The sequence below is a fragment of the Lepidothrix coronata genome, unplaced genomic scaffold (assembly GCF_001604755.1).
Source record: "Lepidothrix coronata isolate B3197 unplaced genomic scaffold, Lepidothrix_coronata-1.0 Scaffold111, whole genome shotgun sequence".
NCBI classification, from domain to species: domain Eukaryota; kingdom Metazoa; phylum Chordata; class Aves; order Passeriformes; family Pipridae; genus Lepidothrix; species Lepidothrix coronata.
This window is the reverse complement of record NW_016690291.1, coordinates 667,255-686,110: the sequence shown is the minus strand read 5'-3', so window position 1 is coordinate 686,110 and position 18,856 is coordinate 667,255. Positions and strand designations below refer to the sequence as shown.

Here is an 18,856-nt window from a genome sequence, read left to right as displayed (position 1 = left end):
GCAGGTGTAAAAACAAATGAACAACAAAAAACACCCCATGGACACAGTATGAATGTCAAAGCTCTGAAATACACCACCTATAACAAAGTCACCAACACTGGAAAATTTTTAAGGTTACCAAAAATTAAATAGACTTTATACATGCAGCTCTGAAGGAGGGCAACAGACCCTACTGAGATCCCTTCAACTCCTACTTTCTTATGACAGCAGTACCAATCTATCTCTTTTCCTCCAATGTCAATAACACCTTGGCAAAATAAGTTCTTGTTCCTTAAATTTATATAGCTGCTATTTTCTATGGAACAGCTTTTACCAATTCCTTTAAGGAAATTAAAAATTATGACACACAACTTTATCTTTATTTTCTTTCCTTCTTTACCAATCAAATCTAATATTAAACATCCACTTCCCTCTTCCAACTTTGGTACAATTTATTCCTTAATATCTTGCATCTCAGTTAACTTCTCCTGTCTTTACCCAAATCCCTGTGCACGTACATATTGTCTTTCACTATCTAAGTCTTGCTCTAGGAAGGACATACTTGTGTTATTAAATGCTCAATGAAAAAGAAGAAACTCAAGCTAAAGGACAGGTATGGTAAAGGTTAATAAAAAATACCAGCCATAAGGCTGAAGGTTGTAAATGAGGAAGAGCACACGGCAATGCTTCTTTCACCAGCAGTCAAGTTCTCTCACCGGCCTGCAGAAGAGCAGACTAACTAAACCATCTTCAGCACTAACCAGAGTTAGATGAAAGAAAAAGTTAAGAGAGTCTGAACATTTAGGGTTAGACAACTCTAACTAATTCTTCAACAAAATTCTACTCTGCTATATGTCCTCTAGACAACTGCAGCTCACCCACCCCTTTGGAAGAAAAGGTATTCACAGTGGATTCACCCTGAAAGAGACCATTGAACAAAGTTTGCAACTACAGTTCATCTAACTTCCCTTTGGTCCCTTTCTCTGTGATCTGAAACACTGCCTCTAAAGCACATTCTTTTCTTATTTTTTTTTTAATCTTGTCGATATCTGCCATACTTAAGAAACAAAGATGGCAGGCATGACATCTTAGAGATTCAAAAAAAGGCAGCATGGCATCCAGGTCATAAAGAATACTTTCTGCTTAGATTTTTATCACAACAGCACTCTACAAGCAACTTACTATGATACAGATAATTAACAAAGGACTAGTCACAACTCCATGGTTAAAATTTATGTCGCCTTTTTTTATTATAGAGAAATCCCATCATTGCTTTCAAAAAAATGTCATATTTTCCACAAACTTACAGTATATGAAGTATAGAACAAGTAGACAGTGTAAAAGTTGTTGTTTCCCTATTAGGTATGAGGAACTAAGGTGGAAAATTAACACTGGCCTTTTTACACAAAAGTAGTGTATTTCCCTGCAGTGAAAAAGGTTTGAAACACATGGTGGTTGACATGCCAAGAACAGCACGTTAATTCTCTAGTCTCCAGCAACGTGTCAAATAGTCCCTGCTTGCATAATTGCACTCTAGTAAGAGAGACATTTTGCCTACATTAGTGCATATGTGAGTGCTTTTTGTTTTGGAATTATAGAGCATTTTCAGAAACAGGTCACTCAAAACTGAGAATATTGCAGAAATTATTTGCTGATCCCTGGAGAAAGTAGAGTCTGCAGTACTCTTATTCTACTAACAAGCCAATTTATGAGGTAGCATATACTAGATCTTAAAGATAATTTAAACTAGATATGTGGGTAGGGGCAGCAATTACAGATAAGAGATGGGAGTGGTTCTGAAAGATTTACCACACAAACAGTAGCAGTTATTTTACAGCAGAACTGCTATTATGGAAGTGTTTGTAACCAGCAATACATTCGCATTAGACAATCAACATTTAGAAGGTGTCAAGTTTACATCAAGATTTGTCACAATAAAAGGAAGCTACAGAAAACAGTAATTAAAACCATATGTTTTCTTCTTCAGATTTATCCTCAGCTACCCTCATCCTATGACTGACTTTAGTATGAAGGAACTAAATTAACTTCCAAATTTTCATTAATATTCATTAAATAAGTCAGACCAAAATTCTAAATTATTTTTTCTAGTCACAGAGTATTCATTTAGTAAAAGCAACTGCATTATGACACCTTATACATTTCCAGAAATGCTACTTTTGCAAGTGAAAACAGTTTACAGTCCACATTTACTTAACCACTGTTGTCTTTGTTGATACTGAGGACATGGTCACTCAAATATACGTGATTGAGTTGCCATAATTGAATGAGCTGCTGTCTATCAGTACAGCTGTGGCACCCGACTACACAATTACTCTTAGCCTCTCTCAATTCTGAGATAAACATGCCAGTTTTAAACAGCTTTCTCTCACTGTTGATTATTAACACCTTTTATTTATAAAGAACAAAGAGCTCTTTTTTCCCCACAGCTTGCAGAGTTCTTCTGACTCACCACTGAAATTCAGCTACCAAGACGGGATGCATCAATTATAATGTTCTAAATGAGCAACATCAGAGAGGAAAAATGGGCTTAGGGAAAGCAACTGCTTCAAGCCAGCAGGTGAACTGCACTTTCTCCAACTGCAACTGCAAGCATGCAAGCAAATTACATAGGTTCTCATTCTCAAATCTGCCATTCTTATTTTAAAACATGGCACAAGAAGTTAGGGATCTCAATCAAAATATGGCATCTTAACAGTAACTTAACCAGAAGATCTATCCTAGAGAATTGATTCAGGTCTCATTTTTCAAAGAGAAGGAAACCTCCAGTGGGCAAGGTTTGCAGCAAAGTATAGATGAACTACTCCACTCACTCCCCCCCCGATATCCTGATCAAATTCCAACCAAGATCCAGTTGAACTGTAGATCATAGATAATCTTTGCAGTTGCTTCTTAGATGCTCAAAACTTCCATCTCCAGCTGGTTATAGTATTTTATAAGTAGGTCTACCATACACTTAAGATTTCTGAGCATAAAACCAAGAATTCTGCCACTTATGATTTCCAAATCTCACAATGATCAACCAGATGGAAGTCTACATGAAGCTACGGGCATCTGCAAATACTGGATAAAAGCATGACCCATATTGTAGGTATGCTACAAACAATTCCACACATAATCTGAATTATGTAGATTTGGAGAATACACAGATGAACACAATTTTTGCAACAGATCCAAATCATCTACTCTATATGTATCTGTGCAGCTCATGTATTTTACAAACAAGATGTTTAAAATCCCAGTTGCACCACGCATGCTGACCAAGTGCAACGCATCATAGGCACACATACTTCTTTTGCAGCAACCTTCACTAGAGTTACTTCATTATTTTAAAGGCTTTCTTGTACTGGGGAACCCCAAACTGAATACAATACTCCAAATGCAGCCTCAAAAATGTCAGACAGTATGATAATCACTTTCCTTGATCTGACTACTTCATTATTCTAGTTCATTCTACTACATACTAACACAGCTCAGTATTCAGTTAGCTTCTACTGTTGCAAAGGTGCACTGCAAACTCCCATCCAACTGTTGGGTTTTTTTCCCCAACAGGACACCCATCCAAGGGCTTTTTACTACAAAGCCATTTCACAGAATGACTGAGGTTGGGAGGGACCTCTAGAAGTCATCTGGTTCAATGTTCCTGTTGAAGCACCTAAGCCAGCTGCCAAGGACCATGTCCAATTGGCTTCTGACTATCTCTGAGGATGGAGACTCTACAACCCCTCTCATCAACCTGTGCCAGCGTTCAGTCATTCTCACAGTGGAAAAAGTGTTTCTTGATGTTCAGAAGGAATCCTCTGTGTTTCAGTTTGTACCCATTGCCTCTGGTCCTGTCAACAGACACTACAGAAAAGAGCCTGGTTCTGTCATCTTTGCATCCTTCCTTCATATATGTATATATATAGATAAGCCTTCTATTCTCTACCCTGAAGAGTTACTACTGCTCCTTCAGCCTCTCCTCATAGGAGAAATGCCCCAGTCCATTAACCAGACTCTTGGCCCTTGGCTACACACTCTTGCTAATTCCATGTTACCTCTTCCTCATTACTTTCCTGCTGTTTTGTTGTCTATTCACAAGAATTTTTATCCATATTTAAAAGGATTTTCCTTTATAAATACTCCTACTTCTTCTACTTTACTTTTCCCCTTTTTCTTATAAAAAGCTACAGATGTTCAACATGCATTAAGCTTCTGTCTAGAAATAAGCTGAAAGCAGTGTTTTTCCAAACTCTTCATGGCGTTTCATGAATAGATGAAAATGGAGATAGTTTTATGCGTCTTCAACAGGCACTGTTACAAAGTTAATAGAAAAGTGTGTTAGAAGTCAGCTTTGATGATAAGAAGCCTATTACACACATTGGCAATACATGTCGACATCGGGAGTAACTAGTCCATTTAAAAAATTAGGGTTACAATGAGGGTTGAGGGAGGATTAAAGTCGAAGAGATTGGACATAGGGGGCTTTTTGTTAATGTGTTCCGAATGACTAGAAAAATCAAACGTTAGTCTTACTGATATCAACTTTTTCACTACTTTTGGGAACTGGTATTAACTTTTTGACCTGTTATTTCTGATAAGAAACACCTAAGTTTATCACCAAATTCAATGCCAACAAAGTTAATAGCCTTTTTATTTCCTCCACTGAGTTTACTTTGGGCATATGGCAACAATTTGTGATTAATCAAATTTCCTCTGTCATGGAAGCCACTTTCTCCTATTGCTTGGTAACAGGCAGCAAATCGAGTTTTATTAAAAAAAAAGAAAATGCTATAAAAGAGCTGCAGCAGCTAAAAACATTCAGACATTTTTTTGAAAGTGAGAGAATGTTACACTGACAAGTTTGACTTAATCCCATTAACTAACAGATCCTAATCTCTGTGTTATACTTGTTAATATAAAGTTTCTGTCCAATAAGAGTTTTAGGATTCCATATTCCTATTGCTTAAAGTACTGGGACAAAAGAAATAGGTGTGTTTGTTTTCTTTTCACTTAAGTACAATATTATCTAATAAAATATGTTATGCCTATTGTTCTCATTACAAACTCCAAATTAAGGAACAGAATACATTTTAGGATTATTCATGCTAAGAAGTTTGGTATATAATACATCTTTCTAAATCATCTCATGAGTCAATATTATATATATATATTAACATTATAATGTTATACTATTTAGCTCTTTCTTGATCCTACCATTCACTTCAAGTTTCTCAGTTAACCTCAAGATAAAATTAATTTTCACTGGATAGGAGTTCTGCAAAAATATTTAGCTACCTGGTTGCCTCCTTTTGTTTGCCTTCTTATAACCCCAGTTGCATGTATGAGTTTAACGGTGTAGGATTGCTCTTAATTTCCTCCTTCTACTTTTTCCCCCAGGAGGCAGCTGTTCTAAAAGCAGCCACTCTATCTACCATGTGGATATCCAAATAGCCTTTACCATTTACTATGATTGCTTTTCTTAATTCAAGACACAAAGCCTGGAAACAAACATCTGCTCTGGAGAGTTATTCAGATCTACAAATGCGTACCCTTGCTTTGCTTTTCATGTCAGCTCTAAGAACTTAGCCATACATGAAAATTAAATTAGCATGTTAATATCAATTAAGTTTAGATAGAAGAAAGATTCAACATTTTTGAGATTTACAAAACAAACTAAAAGCTATGTATAATGTATCTATGCATGTATAATTTTAAGAACAAAGTTTCAATTAATTTAATATCATTACCATAGATACAATTATCAGCATTTATAGTTTCCCGAGCTCCATAAAATTTTTGAGATTAATAACACAACAAACTAAAAGTTCTGCATAATGCATGTAAAATTTTAAGAACAAAGTTTCAATTAATCATTACTATAAATAAAATTATCAGCATTTATACTGTACCTGAGCTCCATAAATATATTTATCCAGCATTTTGCCTCCTATCGTTTGTCCCCCTACATCCCACACTTGAAGAGTAACATTCAAATTTCCTGGGGAAAAAAAATTATAGATATTGTGTAACCTGGAAAATTTAGATAATAAAGATATATTATCAGAGCAGGTAATACAGCTCTAGTATATCAACAGCAATAGCTTTTTACAAGTATACAATAAATAGGAAGTAAATTTCAACAGAAAGATGATTGTATCATTTGGAAAAAAGTCATTTGTTTCCAGCTAAGTCATTAAGATACAGTAAAATTATAGCTAGATATTCACATATTTAATAGTAACAGAAAATAATTGGAATTGCATAAAGTATAACACTCCTGACTAGAAATTATATAACATACTCCACTGAAGAAACACATAAAACTTCACAGAGAACATTCTATAGCACAGTACTGGGAACTGAAAGGTAACACAATTAATGCCAACTTAACCACATTTTTTCATACCGTGTGTCCCTTCCCCACCACAAATCATCTTTACAAATCCAGAAGAGAGGAAAACCCACCAGGTAACTTCATTTTGGTAGTGATGCTGATAGTAGCATACAGTTAAAGAATTATATAGTTGAGAGATTAAAAAAATGGAAATACCAACACACATCTAAGTTGAGGATGCAAACTGTGATTACTTCCTCCACCCACCACCCCAAAGCAGGAAGCTAAATTGGGCATGATTTACATAATTTCATCTTCAAAGAATCTGTACCAAGAATAGACCTTCCTTCCTACTCTAAACAGTTTTTAAGCTATGTTGAAAGTGCTAACAGGTTTTTAAAAACAAATTAATAAAAAAATCAGGTTAAATACAAAATATTTAACATCCTACAAGTCTTACATATTCTGTAAGCTAACAACTCAGAAACTCATAGATCAAAAATACACACAGAAAGGTATGTAACCATATACGTACAAATATATTAAAGTATAATTTGTCTCATTTTGCAAGGTGAGAATTGTTTTCAAAACTGTACTGATTACCTTGGAATACCACTCTAATAGAGTAAGGACTGATAAAACCTTTTCTGATCTACATACAACTCACATGAATTACATGTTAATACCAATTCTACTTATGCACAAATAATCACAACTGCCTATTAACTTTATTCCTAGATTTTAAAAAAATGCAATGAATTCCACAACACAACAAGTGAGAGTTGAGTGAAAATGAACAAATTACTTTGGGCTGCTAAGAAAGACATATCCTTAATTCAAATATTTTATATAGTTAACGACCTTATTTTACACAACGTTATCTATTCATCTGTCAATTTATAACTAACATGCTCACATTGGTTACACAAGGGAGTGTGCTCCATGGAAACACATCACAGCACTGCGTGAAAATAACCAGCAAATTAGAACTATAGAGCTGGACATATGTTATTTGTAGTATTAAATATATCACATTATATTTTTACAATGCACTTGGCTTTAATCTGGTTAAAAGTGAAGATTTCCAAAACTACTACACTGGTCTCAAAAATATAGAGGATGAGTATGAGACAGCACTTTTAAGCTACACTGAGTTTTATCTAATAGTAAGAGAATTTCTAAATGGAGTTTAGAAAATACCTCATAAACACTCCAGTTCAATAAAGAAAACCTTATAATGAGTAAAAAGATTATTTCTTTTGATAGTGCATATACTATGAATTAATCAATTTTTTTAAAAGCTCAGAACATAAATGACTGCAAACAATGCAGGAAAGTCTTCCATAAAGCATCTGGCATGGATAAACTGGTGAACTCGCAGTCTAAAAGACTACACATCCTCAGTGGGTAAACAAACTATGCATGCTCAAAGGCTCACCATGCTGTAGTATTCTACCCCTATGTACTCTACTGGAATGTCACCATGTCATTCATGCCAGCTGTTTTAAAAACAAAGCTTTATAAATATTATCACTTTCAAGCTCAACAATTTTCAGATGTCTAATTTTGTGTTTGAGTGCTTTAAGAAGTTTCTAACTTCATCTTTCCTCCTACAACTAAAAATTATGAACAGCATACTGGGCTTAGTATCTGGATAACTGCATGGAATGACCTGAAAAATTTTAATGCAGTTAAGTTATATTAAATGATCTAACAGTGACTGTTCAACTAAAAAAAATCTACTATTAGAAATTATTTACTTTCCTTCACTAACAACAGAAAAAAGAAACAGGGTAGAAAAAAAAAAAGATCGGTATGTTCATTTAAGGTGAACTGGTTGTGAATTAGGGCCTCATTAACTACTGAAATTCATGTTGATCATCTCCTGGGCAAAATGTTTCATTTTCCCTTTTTTTCAGTTAGATTTTGTAATATTTGGTTTGTGCTCTAATTGATTCTGGGGAAGAAAGAAGGATGTTAAGATTATTCGGACAAAATTAAAAACTCCAGGCATTTGCCTACCCAATATTTAATTAACAAGTATGACAGTAGCACACAAAGTTTTCTACAAAAAGTTTGAAATCTGTTTTTTCATAGATTTAAGAGGAACATACAAACTGCAGACTTACTAAAAAACCAAAAAGAAACAATGCATCATAAGACAGTTCTTAAAAACAGTCTTAACATACCAATAAAAATAACTGAAGAATCCCCTCAAAATAACATTTTATACACCCATAAGGAACAAGAAAACCTCAGCACCTTACTCTGTAGAAAATACACACAAGTGCAAGTTAAAATAACTGAGGCAACACAGTGCAGGTATCTAGATTGTTTCTGGTATGAACTGAAGCCACTGGGCTGATGTAGCAGTGATCCTGCAGGAGCACACGTGGTGCACTGGTTAACCTGACTTACAGCACTGCACGGTCAGGATGGAACTAAAAACACAAGTCTGCCCACTTTTTGCACCAATGACTTTAAAAAAATCCTTTAAACAGAAGGATCCTGTCTACTGAACTGTGCTCACAACCTTCCAAAATGTATATGACTACGGCTCTTAGGAGTCTCTATCAGCAGACCCTCTGACTAACAGATACACTATTTAAGCACTAAAACCTATACCATGGTTGCATCCAGACTATACAAGATTCTGCATCAATAAATATAATGAAACTGATTTGCATTTGGAAAAAAAAAATTGACCAAATTGCATAAAGCGAATCTGTCAAGCTGAATACTAGAAGTCATTGTTCAAAATCAAAGGATTTATTATTTGTATTAAACTATATTGTTTTATTATGTAAAATATTTACTATCTTCACTGAAAAACTGCATTAATTGCTAAAACAACTGGAGACAAATGCCACTTTTATCTTACAAAAACCAAGAAACTCCCAGAAAAACAGTACTTTATTTTACAAGCTAAAATGTATTTCTACTGTGGCTTAATGTAAACTTCTGAGCAATTCTAGAAATAGGGAGTTTTAACTTCTGAAATCTTTGCTTACACTGAAGAAGGAAAAAATCAACTACTGAACCACAGTTATTCATTATTTCTCCTACTAGATAAGAGAAATCGAGGCTTTTTTTCCTATTGATACACACATAATTTCTGTGCAGTGGTATCAACTAACCTTTCAAGCAAACACAGCAGCTCTGCAAACCCAGAACTAACCGAGAAATTAGAAAAATCCGCTTACTAAAGTAATGCTTCCCATTCCAGTATTTAGATATTTTACCACCTTCCCTCCCTCCCTCTCACTCCCCATGACCAGTCCAGCTTACCTATAAAACACAGAGAGCCATATATACCTAAACACATATATAAGCATAAGTAAAACCAGAATGACAACCTACAGAAAAATGTTATCTTCCTAAATACGAATACAAACATTACTGTTTTGTTAATGGTGAGGAAAAGAGATGTACAGACTTTTTGGTGCTATTCTGATTTTATTACAAAATAAACTATGAATGAACGAAATTCACACACAAAATAAACTATGAACAAAAATGAATGAAGCAATAGTTGATAATTTTCCAAATTTTCTACTCAACAAGATTATTTAAAATCCCAGTAACATACTAATAGCTTCTGTATGCTTAACAGCAGGAAAAAAACTTGCAAAATAAAAGTTCTCAGCATGCACACTGCATGATTTGTGGACACATTCCACTTGCAAGTACTGCTGCTAAGTAATATGTACACTGGTATTTTTAGAGGCATGAGCAGGACAATAAAAAAATTATTCTGTTGATTTTATGAAGAAATAAGCACTGGAATTTGGTACTTTATCACTCATCAGATAGTAAAAAAGTACAGCAAAATGACCAAACCAAAATAGTGAATGCAGTAATAGTCTGAAAAGATTATTCTGTTTCACTTAAGAAAATATATAAACATAACCAAGAAATTATTGGCAATATAATTTTTAAAAAATAAGTTCAAGAACTGCATATATTTTCTTATAACTACAGGTTATAGATAAAATGTTTAATTTCTGGGTTTGCTTTCCTCCCCACTCTTCACAAGGAAAAAAGACAGAACTACAGAACTTGAGTCAACTTTTAATAATTACACATACTTTTTCTAACTTCTTCTGATTTCTGAATCCAGAAGAAAATGCATTTAATTCAATACTTGCATACTTAGAATATGAGCAAACACAAATCAATAAAAAGACTTATTTCAAATCCCCAATTGTTCAAAGACAAACTCGTACCAGCAACTATTCTTTTTTAATTATTTCTTTGCATTTTCCATGCAGTGTGCTGCAACTGGCATCTAAATAGTTTCTTTGCCATCATGAAGTGAAACATCTTGAATGCTCAAACTGTATTTTTATGAGTGCCGAGGGACCCTAAATTTTAGTGGTCTATTAAATGCCAGCAATTTCATGCTGCCTTGCATAAAACAGCATTCACATATTAGAGCACTGTGAGTCCATAGCTGCATTATTCTTCTCTCACACAACTCAAATAGAAGTCGTGTATTTCATTAAATATATATATATATTTCTTTCAAAACACATATACTTTTTCAATTAATATATTTAAAGTTCCATTTCATTGTTGTGTGTTACACTACGCACATGGACAGTGAGTGCACTCAAGCAGGGATAATAAAATTCATCAATATAGACAGCATTCCTTTTATTTGAAATCGAGATGCAAGTTGCAGATATGTAACTCTGTCACCTGGCAAGAACATACTAACAAAATTTTCACTGAACAACCCAATTTACTTTGCCATAAAAATCACTGTACTAAGCTTATTAAGTACACATTACTTTGAAGAATCTGTTTCTGCAAGTCTTGCTGTCACCCAACCTTTCAGTGTTAGTTTTTATTCTCTTACCTGGCAATAATATCCTTTTCAAGAAGAAGTCCAGTCCTATGGTTTGTTTGTACTGCTTTCCAAATGTTTCTTGGGCAAAACGTGTAGCTAAGGATGTCTAAAACAGAACAGCATCAAATTAAGTTGTCATTTTAAACAGCAAAAAACTTTATGTTAAACCAGAAGTATGAAATACAGTTAACCACTTTTTAAATCAATGAATGCTAACAGTGTTCATGGATTTGGATTGACAAGCAGTCCAGTCAGCTTCAACATAATAACAGGAGGCAGAGGCTACTAATTTATGCAAAAAGAAGCAAGGTGCGTATTTCCTGATTTCAAAAATACTGTAATAGTAATATTACAAAATAATACACGGATTTAAATGAGGAATCATTAATATGCTCAAACTGACACAAATCTAAGTAACACTCTCTGTACCTGAAGATTTTAATATTTTTAAAAGCGTTCATTTCCAAAACAAGGGTCATCCCCTGGTACAGAACATCATGATCCCAAACCAACCTTCTGGGAGAGAACAGAGATCTGCACAGTGCAGAGTCCCACAGGAACCAAGTGTGGCGAGATTCCTGCCACTGTACATCAGTTTCAGGATCAGGGACTACAGGAAGTCTAATATGGGGAGAATACTTTCTTGCACATGGAAAAAGAAAACTAAATTCATGTTAAGAATGCGCATTTGCAGACTCATTCCTTGCAGCAGAACTTTGGAAACTTATTTCTTCAACTGATATTTTGTGCACTTATGAAAGCAGACCAATACATTACTGACCTAATAATCAGTTTTTACTACATACTGATAAAAGGATACACAACTAACCTAGATAAACTAATGAAGCAAGACAATTTATATTGTGTCAGTAGCAATTTAATAGCAATTTAAGGTCTCCATGCAAGGCAAGAAAAAAAAAAAAAACAAACAAAAAGGAGGGGGAAGAGAAAGGGAAAGAAAGAAAAAAAGAAAGCCCAACAAAGAAGTAAAGAAGAAAAGTATGGTACAATCATAAAGAATACAAAAGTCTGTACTGCCCAAAAAATGAAATACTTTATTAAAAATCATAAACTACATCCTACATCAAATTAGTGCTGTACACTTACAAATCTCTTGTTGGCATGACATTTGTAAATATAAATACAAATCACCTACATAAAAAAATCTAAATATGTATTTACATACATAGGGAGGGAAAAAGACTAAGAGCCTCACAAAACCCTTACATCGTCTGAGAAAACTCAAAACAGGCAAGAAGGTTCTTCTTTTTTGCCAGTTTTCTGTTCATCAAGACCCAAAGAGATGAGTCACACCAATTGTTATTAGAAATTGTGGTTAGAGTACATTTAGTCAAAAATTCAACAGCAAAATAATGCCAATAGTTCTGAAAAATGAGAATAGGTGAGGTCTAAGAACAGGATGGTTACAACAAAGATCTAAATTAGGCTAATGAAGTCAAATGTACACAGAAAGAAAAGGTAAGTTACTTTTTTTTCATTAAAACATGATCACCAGAGCTCCAGCATTAAAGCTCTAGAATGAACAGGCAAACATTTATTCAACTATTAAATTTCCTGTGAAGTAAATAAAACTATATACTGTTTTCATGTTTCTATATCATATCTATATTCCTATCACTGCTGTATATATAATGCATGATATTTTGATATCAGAAGATATGTTTAGAGAGTAAGCCAAATTCTCAATTATAGACTATGGCAACATTTTCATTTACTTCACAGCACTCAAGCCCTGCGAGGATTAAAACTAAATAAATAAATGGGGGAAAACGCAAGTAAACTACAAATAGCAAGAGTATGCAAATATATTAACATCAGCGTGCAAAGGGGGAACACCACGGAGGATGAATCGTGAGAATATTGTTCTGCCTTCAGCTACGTGACAGTAACACTGACAACACACAAAATAAAATTCAACACAGATTCAGTCTGTAGGATAGAAAAAGTCAGTAGAGCTGATTCTTTTAATCACAGTAGTTAGCATGCCAAAATTACAAAGACATTGTGTTTAATCTGTCATGACCTTAAAGATGTAGATGAGAACAAGAAGATTGCAGAAATACACCGTTCAGCCTTTTCCTTGAAATTTTCCTTTTTTTGGAAAAGTAACCAGTGCCTGCAGTACAGATTAAAGTATCATCTGACTATATCATGGTATTCTACATTCTCCAACACACTAATTTAGATCCTCATTAAATAAGTAACCCCTCCCTTCTTGTTTTAAAGGCTCAGTAAATATTAGCTTATCACTCTGTGACACTCAATATTCCCTGAGAGCTTCTTGGGGTGTTAGTAAAAATAAACAACATACATTCAATTAACAGCCAACCAGTAAGAGCAGCAAGTAATCAACAGCATGGCAAAGTTCTCTTAAACTGTTTTTCTCTACTGCGCTCTTGAATGCAAAGGAATTTATAGCAGCAAATCATTGACTAACTCCTTTCTAAATTTTTTCTAATAAATGTTAGAGCTCAAGAAGGTGCTGGATTACCAGACTAGAGTCCTATTTATTCACAGAACAAGCATTTATCCACAAAATACTAAGAGCAATAGTTGAAACTTCTCTACAACAACAAACAAGTTCTGTCAATGCATATTCAAGTGCCTCTACAATGCAAATACTCCCTTCAAATCCCAAAAGTGTTCTCTGCTGTGCTTGCCATAAAAGATTTTGCACAACAATTTCACCTGAGAGGATATGTTGAGTATAATCCATGTAAAAACTAACAAAAGTTTAAAAAAGGTTCAGTAGAACTGTGGTTGTAAAAGTAAATAAGTGATCAGTGACCATGTTCTAAAAAGATTCTACTCCACACAATTTCATCCCTTAATGCAGAGATCAGAGAACAGCATGATAGTATGAAAGCCTTGTTTCTTCACATCTCTACTAAGACAATCAGGCCACCAACTTGCACAGCAGAATTTCCATTAGAAATTCCATCAGTTTGGCAGGTTCACACACTTGTCTTAAATACCTCAAAGTGAATGACGACAAGCTATTCTAAATATCAGTACGCTGTTGAAGGTTGGCTTTACAAATTCCCTCCTTTCAGAAAAGAAAAGGTCTTTGAGCTCTAATATACAGCGACCAAGATACCAGTAAAATATCATACATAAAATTTACAGTATTCTAGGTGCAAAATACAATGGGATATTTGGGACAGCTTTTTTTGAAAGAAGCTAGAATGGAATTTAACCTCATATGCAAGGCACGACAGCTTCTTGCTTCCATTTTCCAATGTCAACAACTCAGTATAAACTGATGACATGCTGTTCCTAACACCTACATTAATGAATAAATGGGAAAAAAGCAAAAAATATCTAAGAAATAAATTGAAAAGTCAACAAGTTTAAGTAAATTTTAAGTCAAATACAAGCAATGATAGCCAGCTCTGATACTGACTACACACCAGGGAAACACAGAAACTTTTAGAGAAAATTCCACCAATGAAAATTCTTTGAGTAAAATCCTATAAAAGAAACCTTTGAGAAAGCAATGCCAAAGTGTAGTATCACAGCTGGAAGAAAGAAAATTCAACCCAAAATTCAAATGGATGCAAGCAGAAAATTCCAACATCATGATTTTCCGTGCACGTACCAACTTCACTGGCTAATTGAAATGCACTTTCCAAAAAGTAACATGTATCTATCTAGCCCTTCCCTCACTCCCTTCCAGAAGTCAATGCACAGCAACACTCACCCCTGAGTCCTGTCCTATCCTACTGGGAAAAATGTTAGGACAGACTAAATGAAAAGAAACATGAGGCTAAATAATGAAATGTTTTAACTACCATAAAAACAAAGAACTGTCCAAGCTGATGTCTTTCCACTCCACTCCTAACTACTGATGCAACTTTGTTCACTGAAAAAGAGAAACTTATCATGATTTTTTGATATTTGATGCTGATCTATTTGACACAGCTGGGCCAATCTGCACAGGACATGTGATTCATTTTGCAAGACTCAACAGTGACAACAGTTATTTTTTACAACATTGATGAAGTTTTTGAGCCTAAGTGTAACAAGACAATTCAGAATTGGCTCAATGCTTAAAAATCTGATATCCTAAAAAATCCTAAAGCAAGCACCACTCTTTATGCCAGCCTATGTTTTAGCTCTGCAAATTCCCCTACCAGCTCAGGCATTCATTCTTCCATTTTCATCATCCATTGTTAACAGGAAAAGGTAGGATGTTTCTGCCACCATACTTTAGTCCCAGCTACAACAGACAGCAAATAAAGAGAACCTCAGTACACCTATTCTTCAGCACCTCCCTTTCCACGAATAGCTCCAAGATTTGCTTCCAGAGGCCCAAAATCTTTTTCAACAGTAGCAGATCAAAGCAATCTACCTTAAATCAGTATCGCTACATACTTCAATATTAAGACAATCTGTGCACAAAAAGAGTAAAAATATCTCGATCATAATATTTTTTTCAATCCATGCTAGTAATGTGGGTTTATTTTAATGGAAAATCATTTTGGCTCAGGAAGAATGGGTTGATTTAAAAGCTAGATACATAAGGCTGCTGTGTGTGTACATGATCCGTCCTGTAATCAAAATCAAAGAGCCAACTGATATTAATAATTGCTGTTTATCTTCATTTCACATTCTCCCTGCCTCTGATTGCCTTTTAGATTGCTTTCCTAGTTTGTCTAGTTTGTTAAAGTCATTCTCTATTATCTTTTTCCTAACCAGTCATGCCTCCCTCAATTTTTCTTTTCAACAATTCACCATTTCATTACTGTCTCTGTTTTACCCAAATACTTTTATAGATTCTACTCTTACTCCTCTTATTCCTTCTTCCATTTTTACTCTTCTCTACTTAGAGTTTGCTCCAGGAGTGCTTATTCCAATCCTTAAAATTCTAAGTATCCAGTTATTCATTTAAGCACCTTAAAATGAATTAATAGAAGCACAACACCCCTCCCTTGCCTCATGGATAGAGCAATTCCCAGCTAGTGGAAGTACATTACCCTTAGCTTGAACTGACACTGATTTGGTTTTAATCTACTACCAATCCTTCCACAGAACCTGAGTCACACTTCTTCTAAACAATGAGTGAGGAAAACAGAAAGCAAGTTTACACCTGACTCACAATAACATTTCTTTTTCCTGGAGAAGCAAAGACCAGGCAACCCCAGATGGCCAAGCAGGAGGAAATAAAATCTCCCCCCCCCCGCCTTTTTTTTTGGCAGGAGAGGGAGTAAAGGACAGAAGTCAAACATGAACATCTCACACTGAACACAAGATACAATATTTTGGATATATGCCATTATTGTCTACACTCCTTGTGTCCAATGATCCTAGCAACAGAGGAAGAGAAAAACCAACACCTTGCACAGTAAAAGAGAAGCTAAGTATGTATGTGTGTAAAGACCAGCTGTGAACCAGATGTGAGAGGCTGGATATTTAGAGTTGAAAACACACAGATATACACATTTCAACAAGTAAGCAGAACGAGTAGCCAATGAAGGAGAGGAACCTCAACAATTTAGTCTTCTGAGGTGCTTGAAATAGCACTAGGTACATTTTATCCTTCCATTCCATGACCCAATCGCTTCTTTATTTTTTCAAGGCAAGGTCTTACAATAAACCTATTATTTCATGTGTGTGCTCCAGGCCATTTGGATGGCAGGAAGGAGCTTCTATTACAGCATCATCTAGGGGGGACAAGAGGAAAAGCAGCACACCAGAGCATTGCTGCTGCTCACACCCAATAACCTGCACTGGAAGCACGGGATTCCTAGAGCCAGCAGGAGTTCCAGTGAGTGGCAGCTCTTATGAGGGAGGTAGGGACCAGCAGGAATATACATCAAAATTCAAGAACACTTGAAAATCCATGTTTGGTGAGAGGTCTTGCCACAAGTTGCTGAACAGCAGTAGGGAAAGGATTCCTCAGTTTGAATGGAAAACTCCTGGGGAATGCTACCAGTGAAGCAGCACTTCAGCTGTCAGTTCTCTGTATTTATTACACTCTCATCACACAGTTGCTTGGAATTGCCCATCTACTGACTCAGATGAACACAATACCACTTCAGACTGCGTTTAGAATCACCAGAGACAAAAAAATGTTTTGTTTCTTCATAGGGCTCTGAATAAGTAAGTGAGCAAAACCACACATGTACTTTCACTAATAAATGTCAGGCAGTTCATTTAAACAGCTCTAAGGACATTTCTCACTTTTCATATGAACTGTGAGGCAGGCAAACTTTCTACTCCCTATGGTTTCAGTTAATAACAGAGGAAAAAACTGTATAATTCAAGCATATAATAAATTTACTATTTTCAGGTGTATCTCACAAAATTATTCAGGTTACATATGGCAATAGATACATTCAAGAATATGGTAAAGATCAGTGACTATTTTAATGGTAAGAAACCGGCCTTTCTTTTGTCTTCTTTGGTCTCTCCTTGTCAAAATTTCTCTTTTAAAAAGGCAAGTACTACTTGTTGATAAATAAACTTTTAGAAACTGTATTTCATTATGCTGATTATTAGATGGGGGAAGGGAAATAAAACTAAAACATGAAAGTCACAAACAAAAATCAAATGGACCCAGCAGTGCCTTTCCAAACTCTGAAACAGTAACTCCAGTAGTCGCAAAGGGTTCTATCCACCCCAGGAGGTTGGTGGCTCTGCAGCCGAAACGAGGGGCGCCTGGAGACCCAGCTAAGGAGCCTTCCCAGCTCGTCCTTTCGAGGGGAACCGCGCATCCTGTGCTCGGCCCCGACCCCGACCCCGGCCCCGGCCCGGGTCACTGCGGCCACCGAGAGCAACTCTGGGCTATTCCAGCGACTCCAGCCCAGCAATTCCTGCCTCCGGCGCGCGACCAGCAGCGCAGGGGGATCGGCGGGAAACTCCGTCAGCACCACAGGAATTACGTGATTCGCCGCTCTTTTCCTTACGGCTCAAGAAAATTGGATTAAAGTCTACTTGTTGATGATGCCTCTCCGGGTGCGGGAGCCCCGTCAGAGGGTTCGGCTGCCGGGCACGGCGCGGACATCGGCGGGGAGAGCCCGCGACTGCCGCGAAGGGCCAGGAGCTGAGGGGGAGCAGCCAGCCGGGCATCGCGACAGCGCGACAGACGGGAAGCCGCCGCGGGTTGCTCCCTCCCCTCCAGGGGAGAGCGCTGAGGGGGAAGGCCGGGAAGGGACACGGGGCACCGCGGCGAGAGAGAGGAGCTGCCGGCGGGGCCGGCACTGACCTTGCCAGTGGTGCCGTCCCCCAGCACCACCAGCTTGAGCTGGCGGTCCGGACTCTCCTCCTCCTCCGAGTCCGACATGGTCCCTACGGCCCCGGCGGGGAAGGAGAAGAGGCGGAGGTCAGCCGGGAGGAGCTGGGCACAGGAGCGAGAAGGGGACGGGGCACAGAGCGAGCGCGGCGCTCACGGAGCCCGCAGCAGCGCAGGGGCCCCAACCGCCATCTTCCCTCGGCGCGCCCGCCGTCGCTATGGCCCGCGCGGGGCGAGACCAACAGGAGCGCTGAGGAAAGGGGGGAAGGCGGTAGATCGCGGGCGGTAGCTACAGCAACAAGTCCAGCAGCTGCTGCGGGACGCCCCCACTGCAGCCCCCTCAAAGACCAGGCGAATGGTTCAGCCCGTCTCCCCGTCGCACGCCGCGGTGGCTCGGCCCCACAGTGACGCCCCGCGCGGTAACCAAGCAACGGGG

General features: G+C 37.0%; 1 protein-coding gene across 4 annotated transcripts in view; it reads right to left on the bottom strand.

The window, feature by feature from the left end:
- The window catches only part of RAB28 (RAB28, member RAS oncogene family), a 62,811-nt gene extending 44,159 nt beyond the window's left edge, over positions 1-18,652 (bottom strand). For 3 of the 4 annotated variants that reach the window (XR_001876341.1, XM_017824561.1, XM_017824562.1), the window contains exons 1-3: positions 18,394-18,651; positions 11,175-11,271; positions 5,889-5,977 (exon numbers count right to left, since the gene is read on the bottom strand). Coding sequence is in view for 3 of the 4 variants with exons in the window: in XM_017824561.1 (XP_017680050.1) it covers positions 5,889-5,977; positions 11,175-11,271; positions 18,394-18,471 (264 nt within the window). In the remaining variant the exon portion in view is untranslated. Of the gene's footprint in view, positions 1-5,888; positions 5,978-11,174; positions 11,272-18,393 lie in introns of all 4 variants that reach the window. The other variant, XM_017824560.1, reaches the window with a different exon arrangement.
- Between the last annotated feature and the right edge of the window lie 204 nt (positions 18,653-18,856).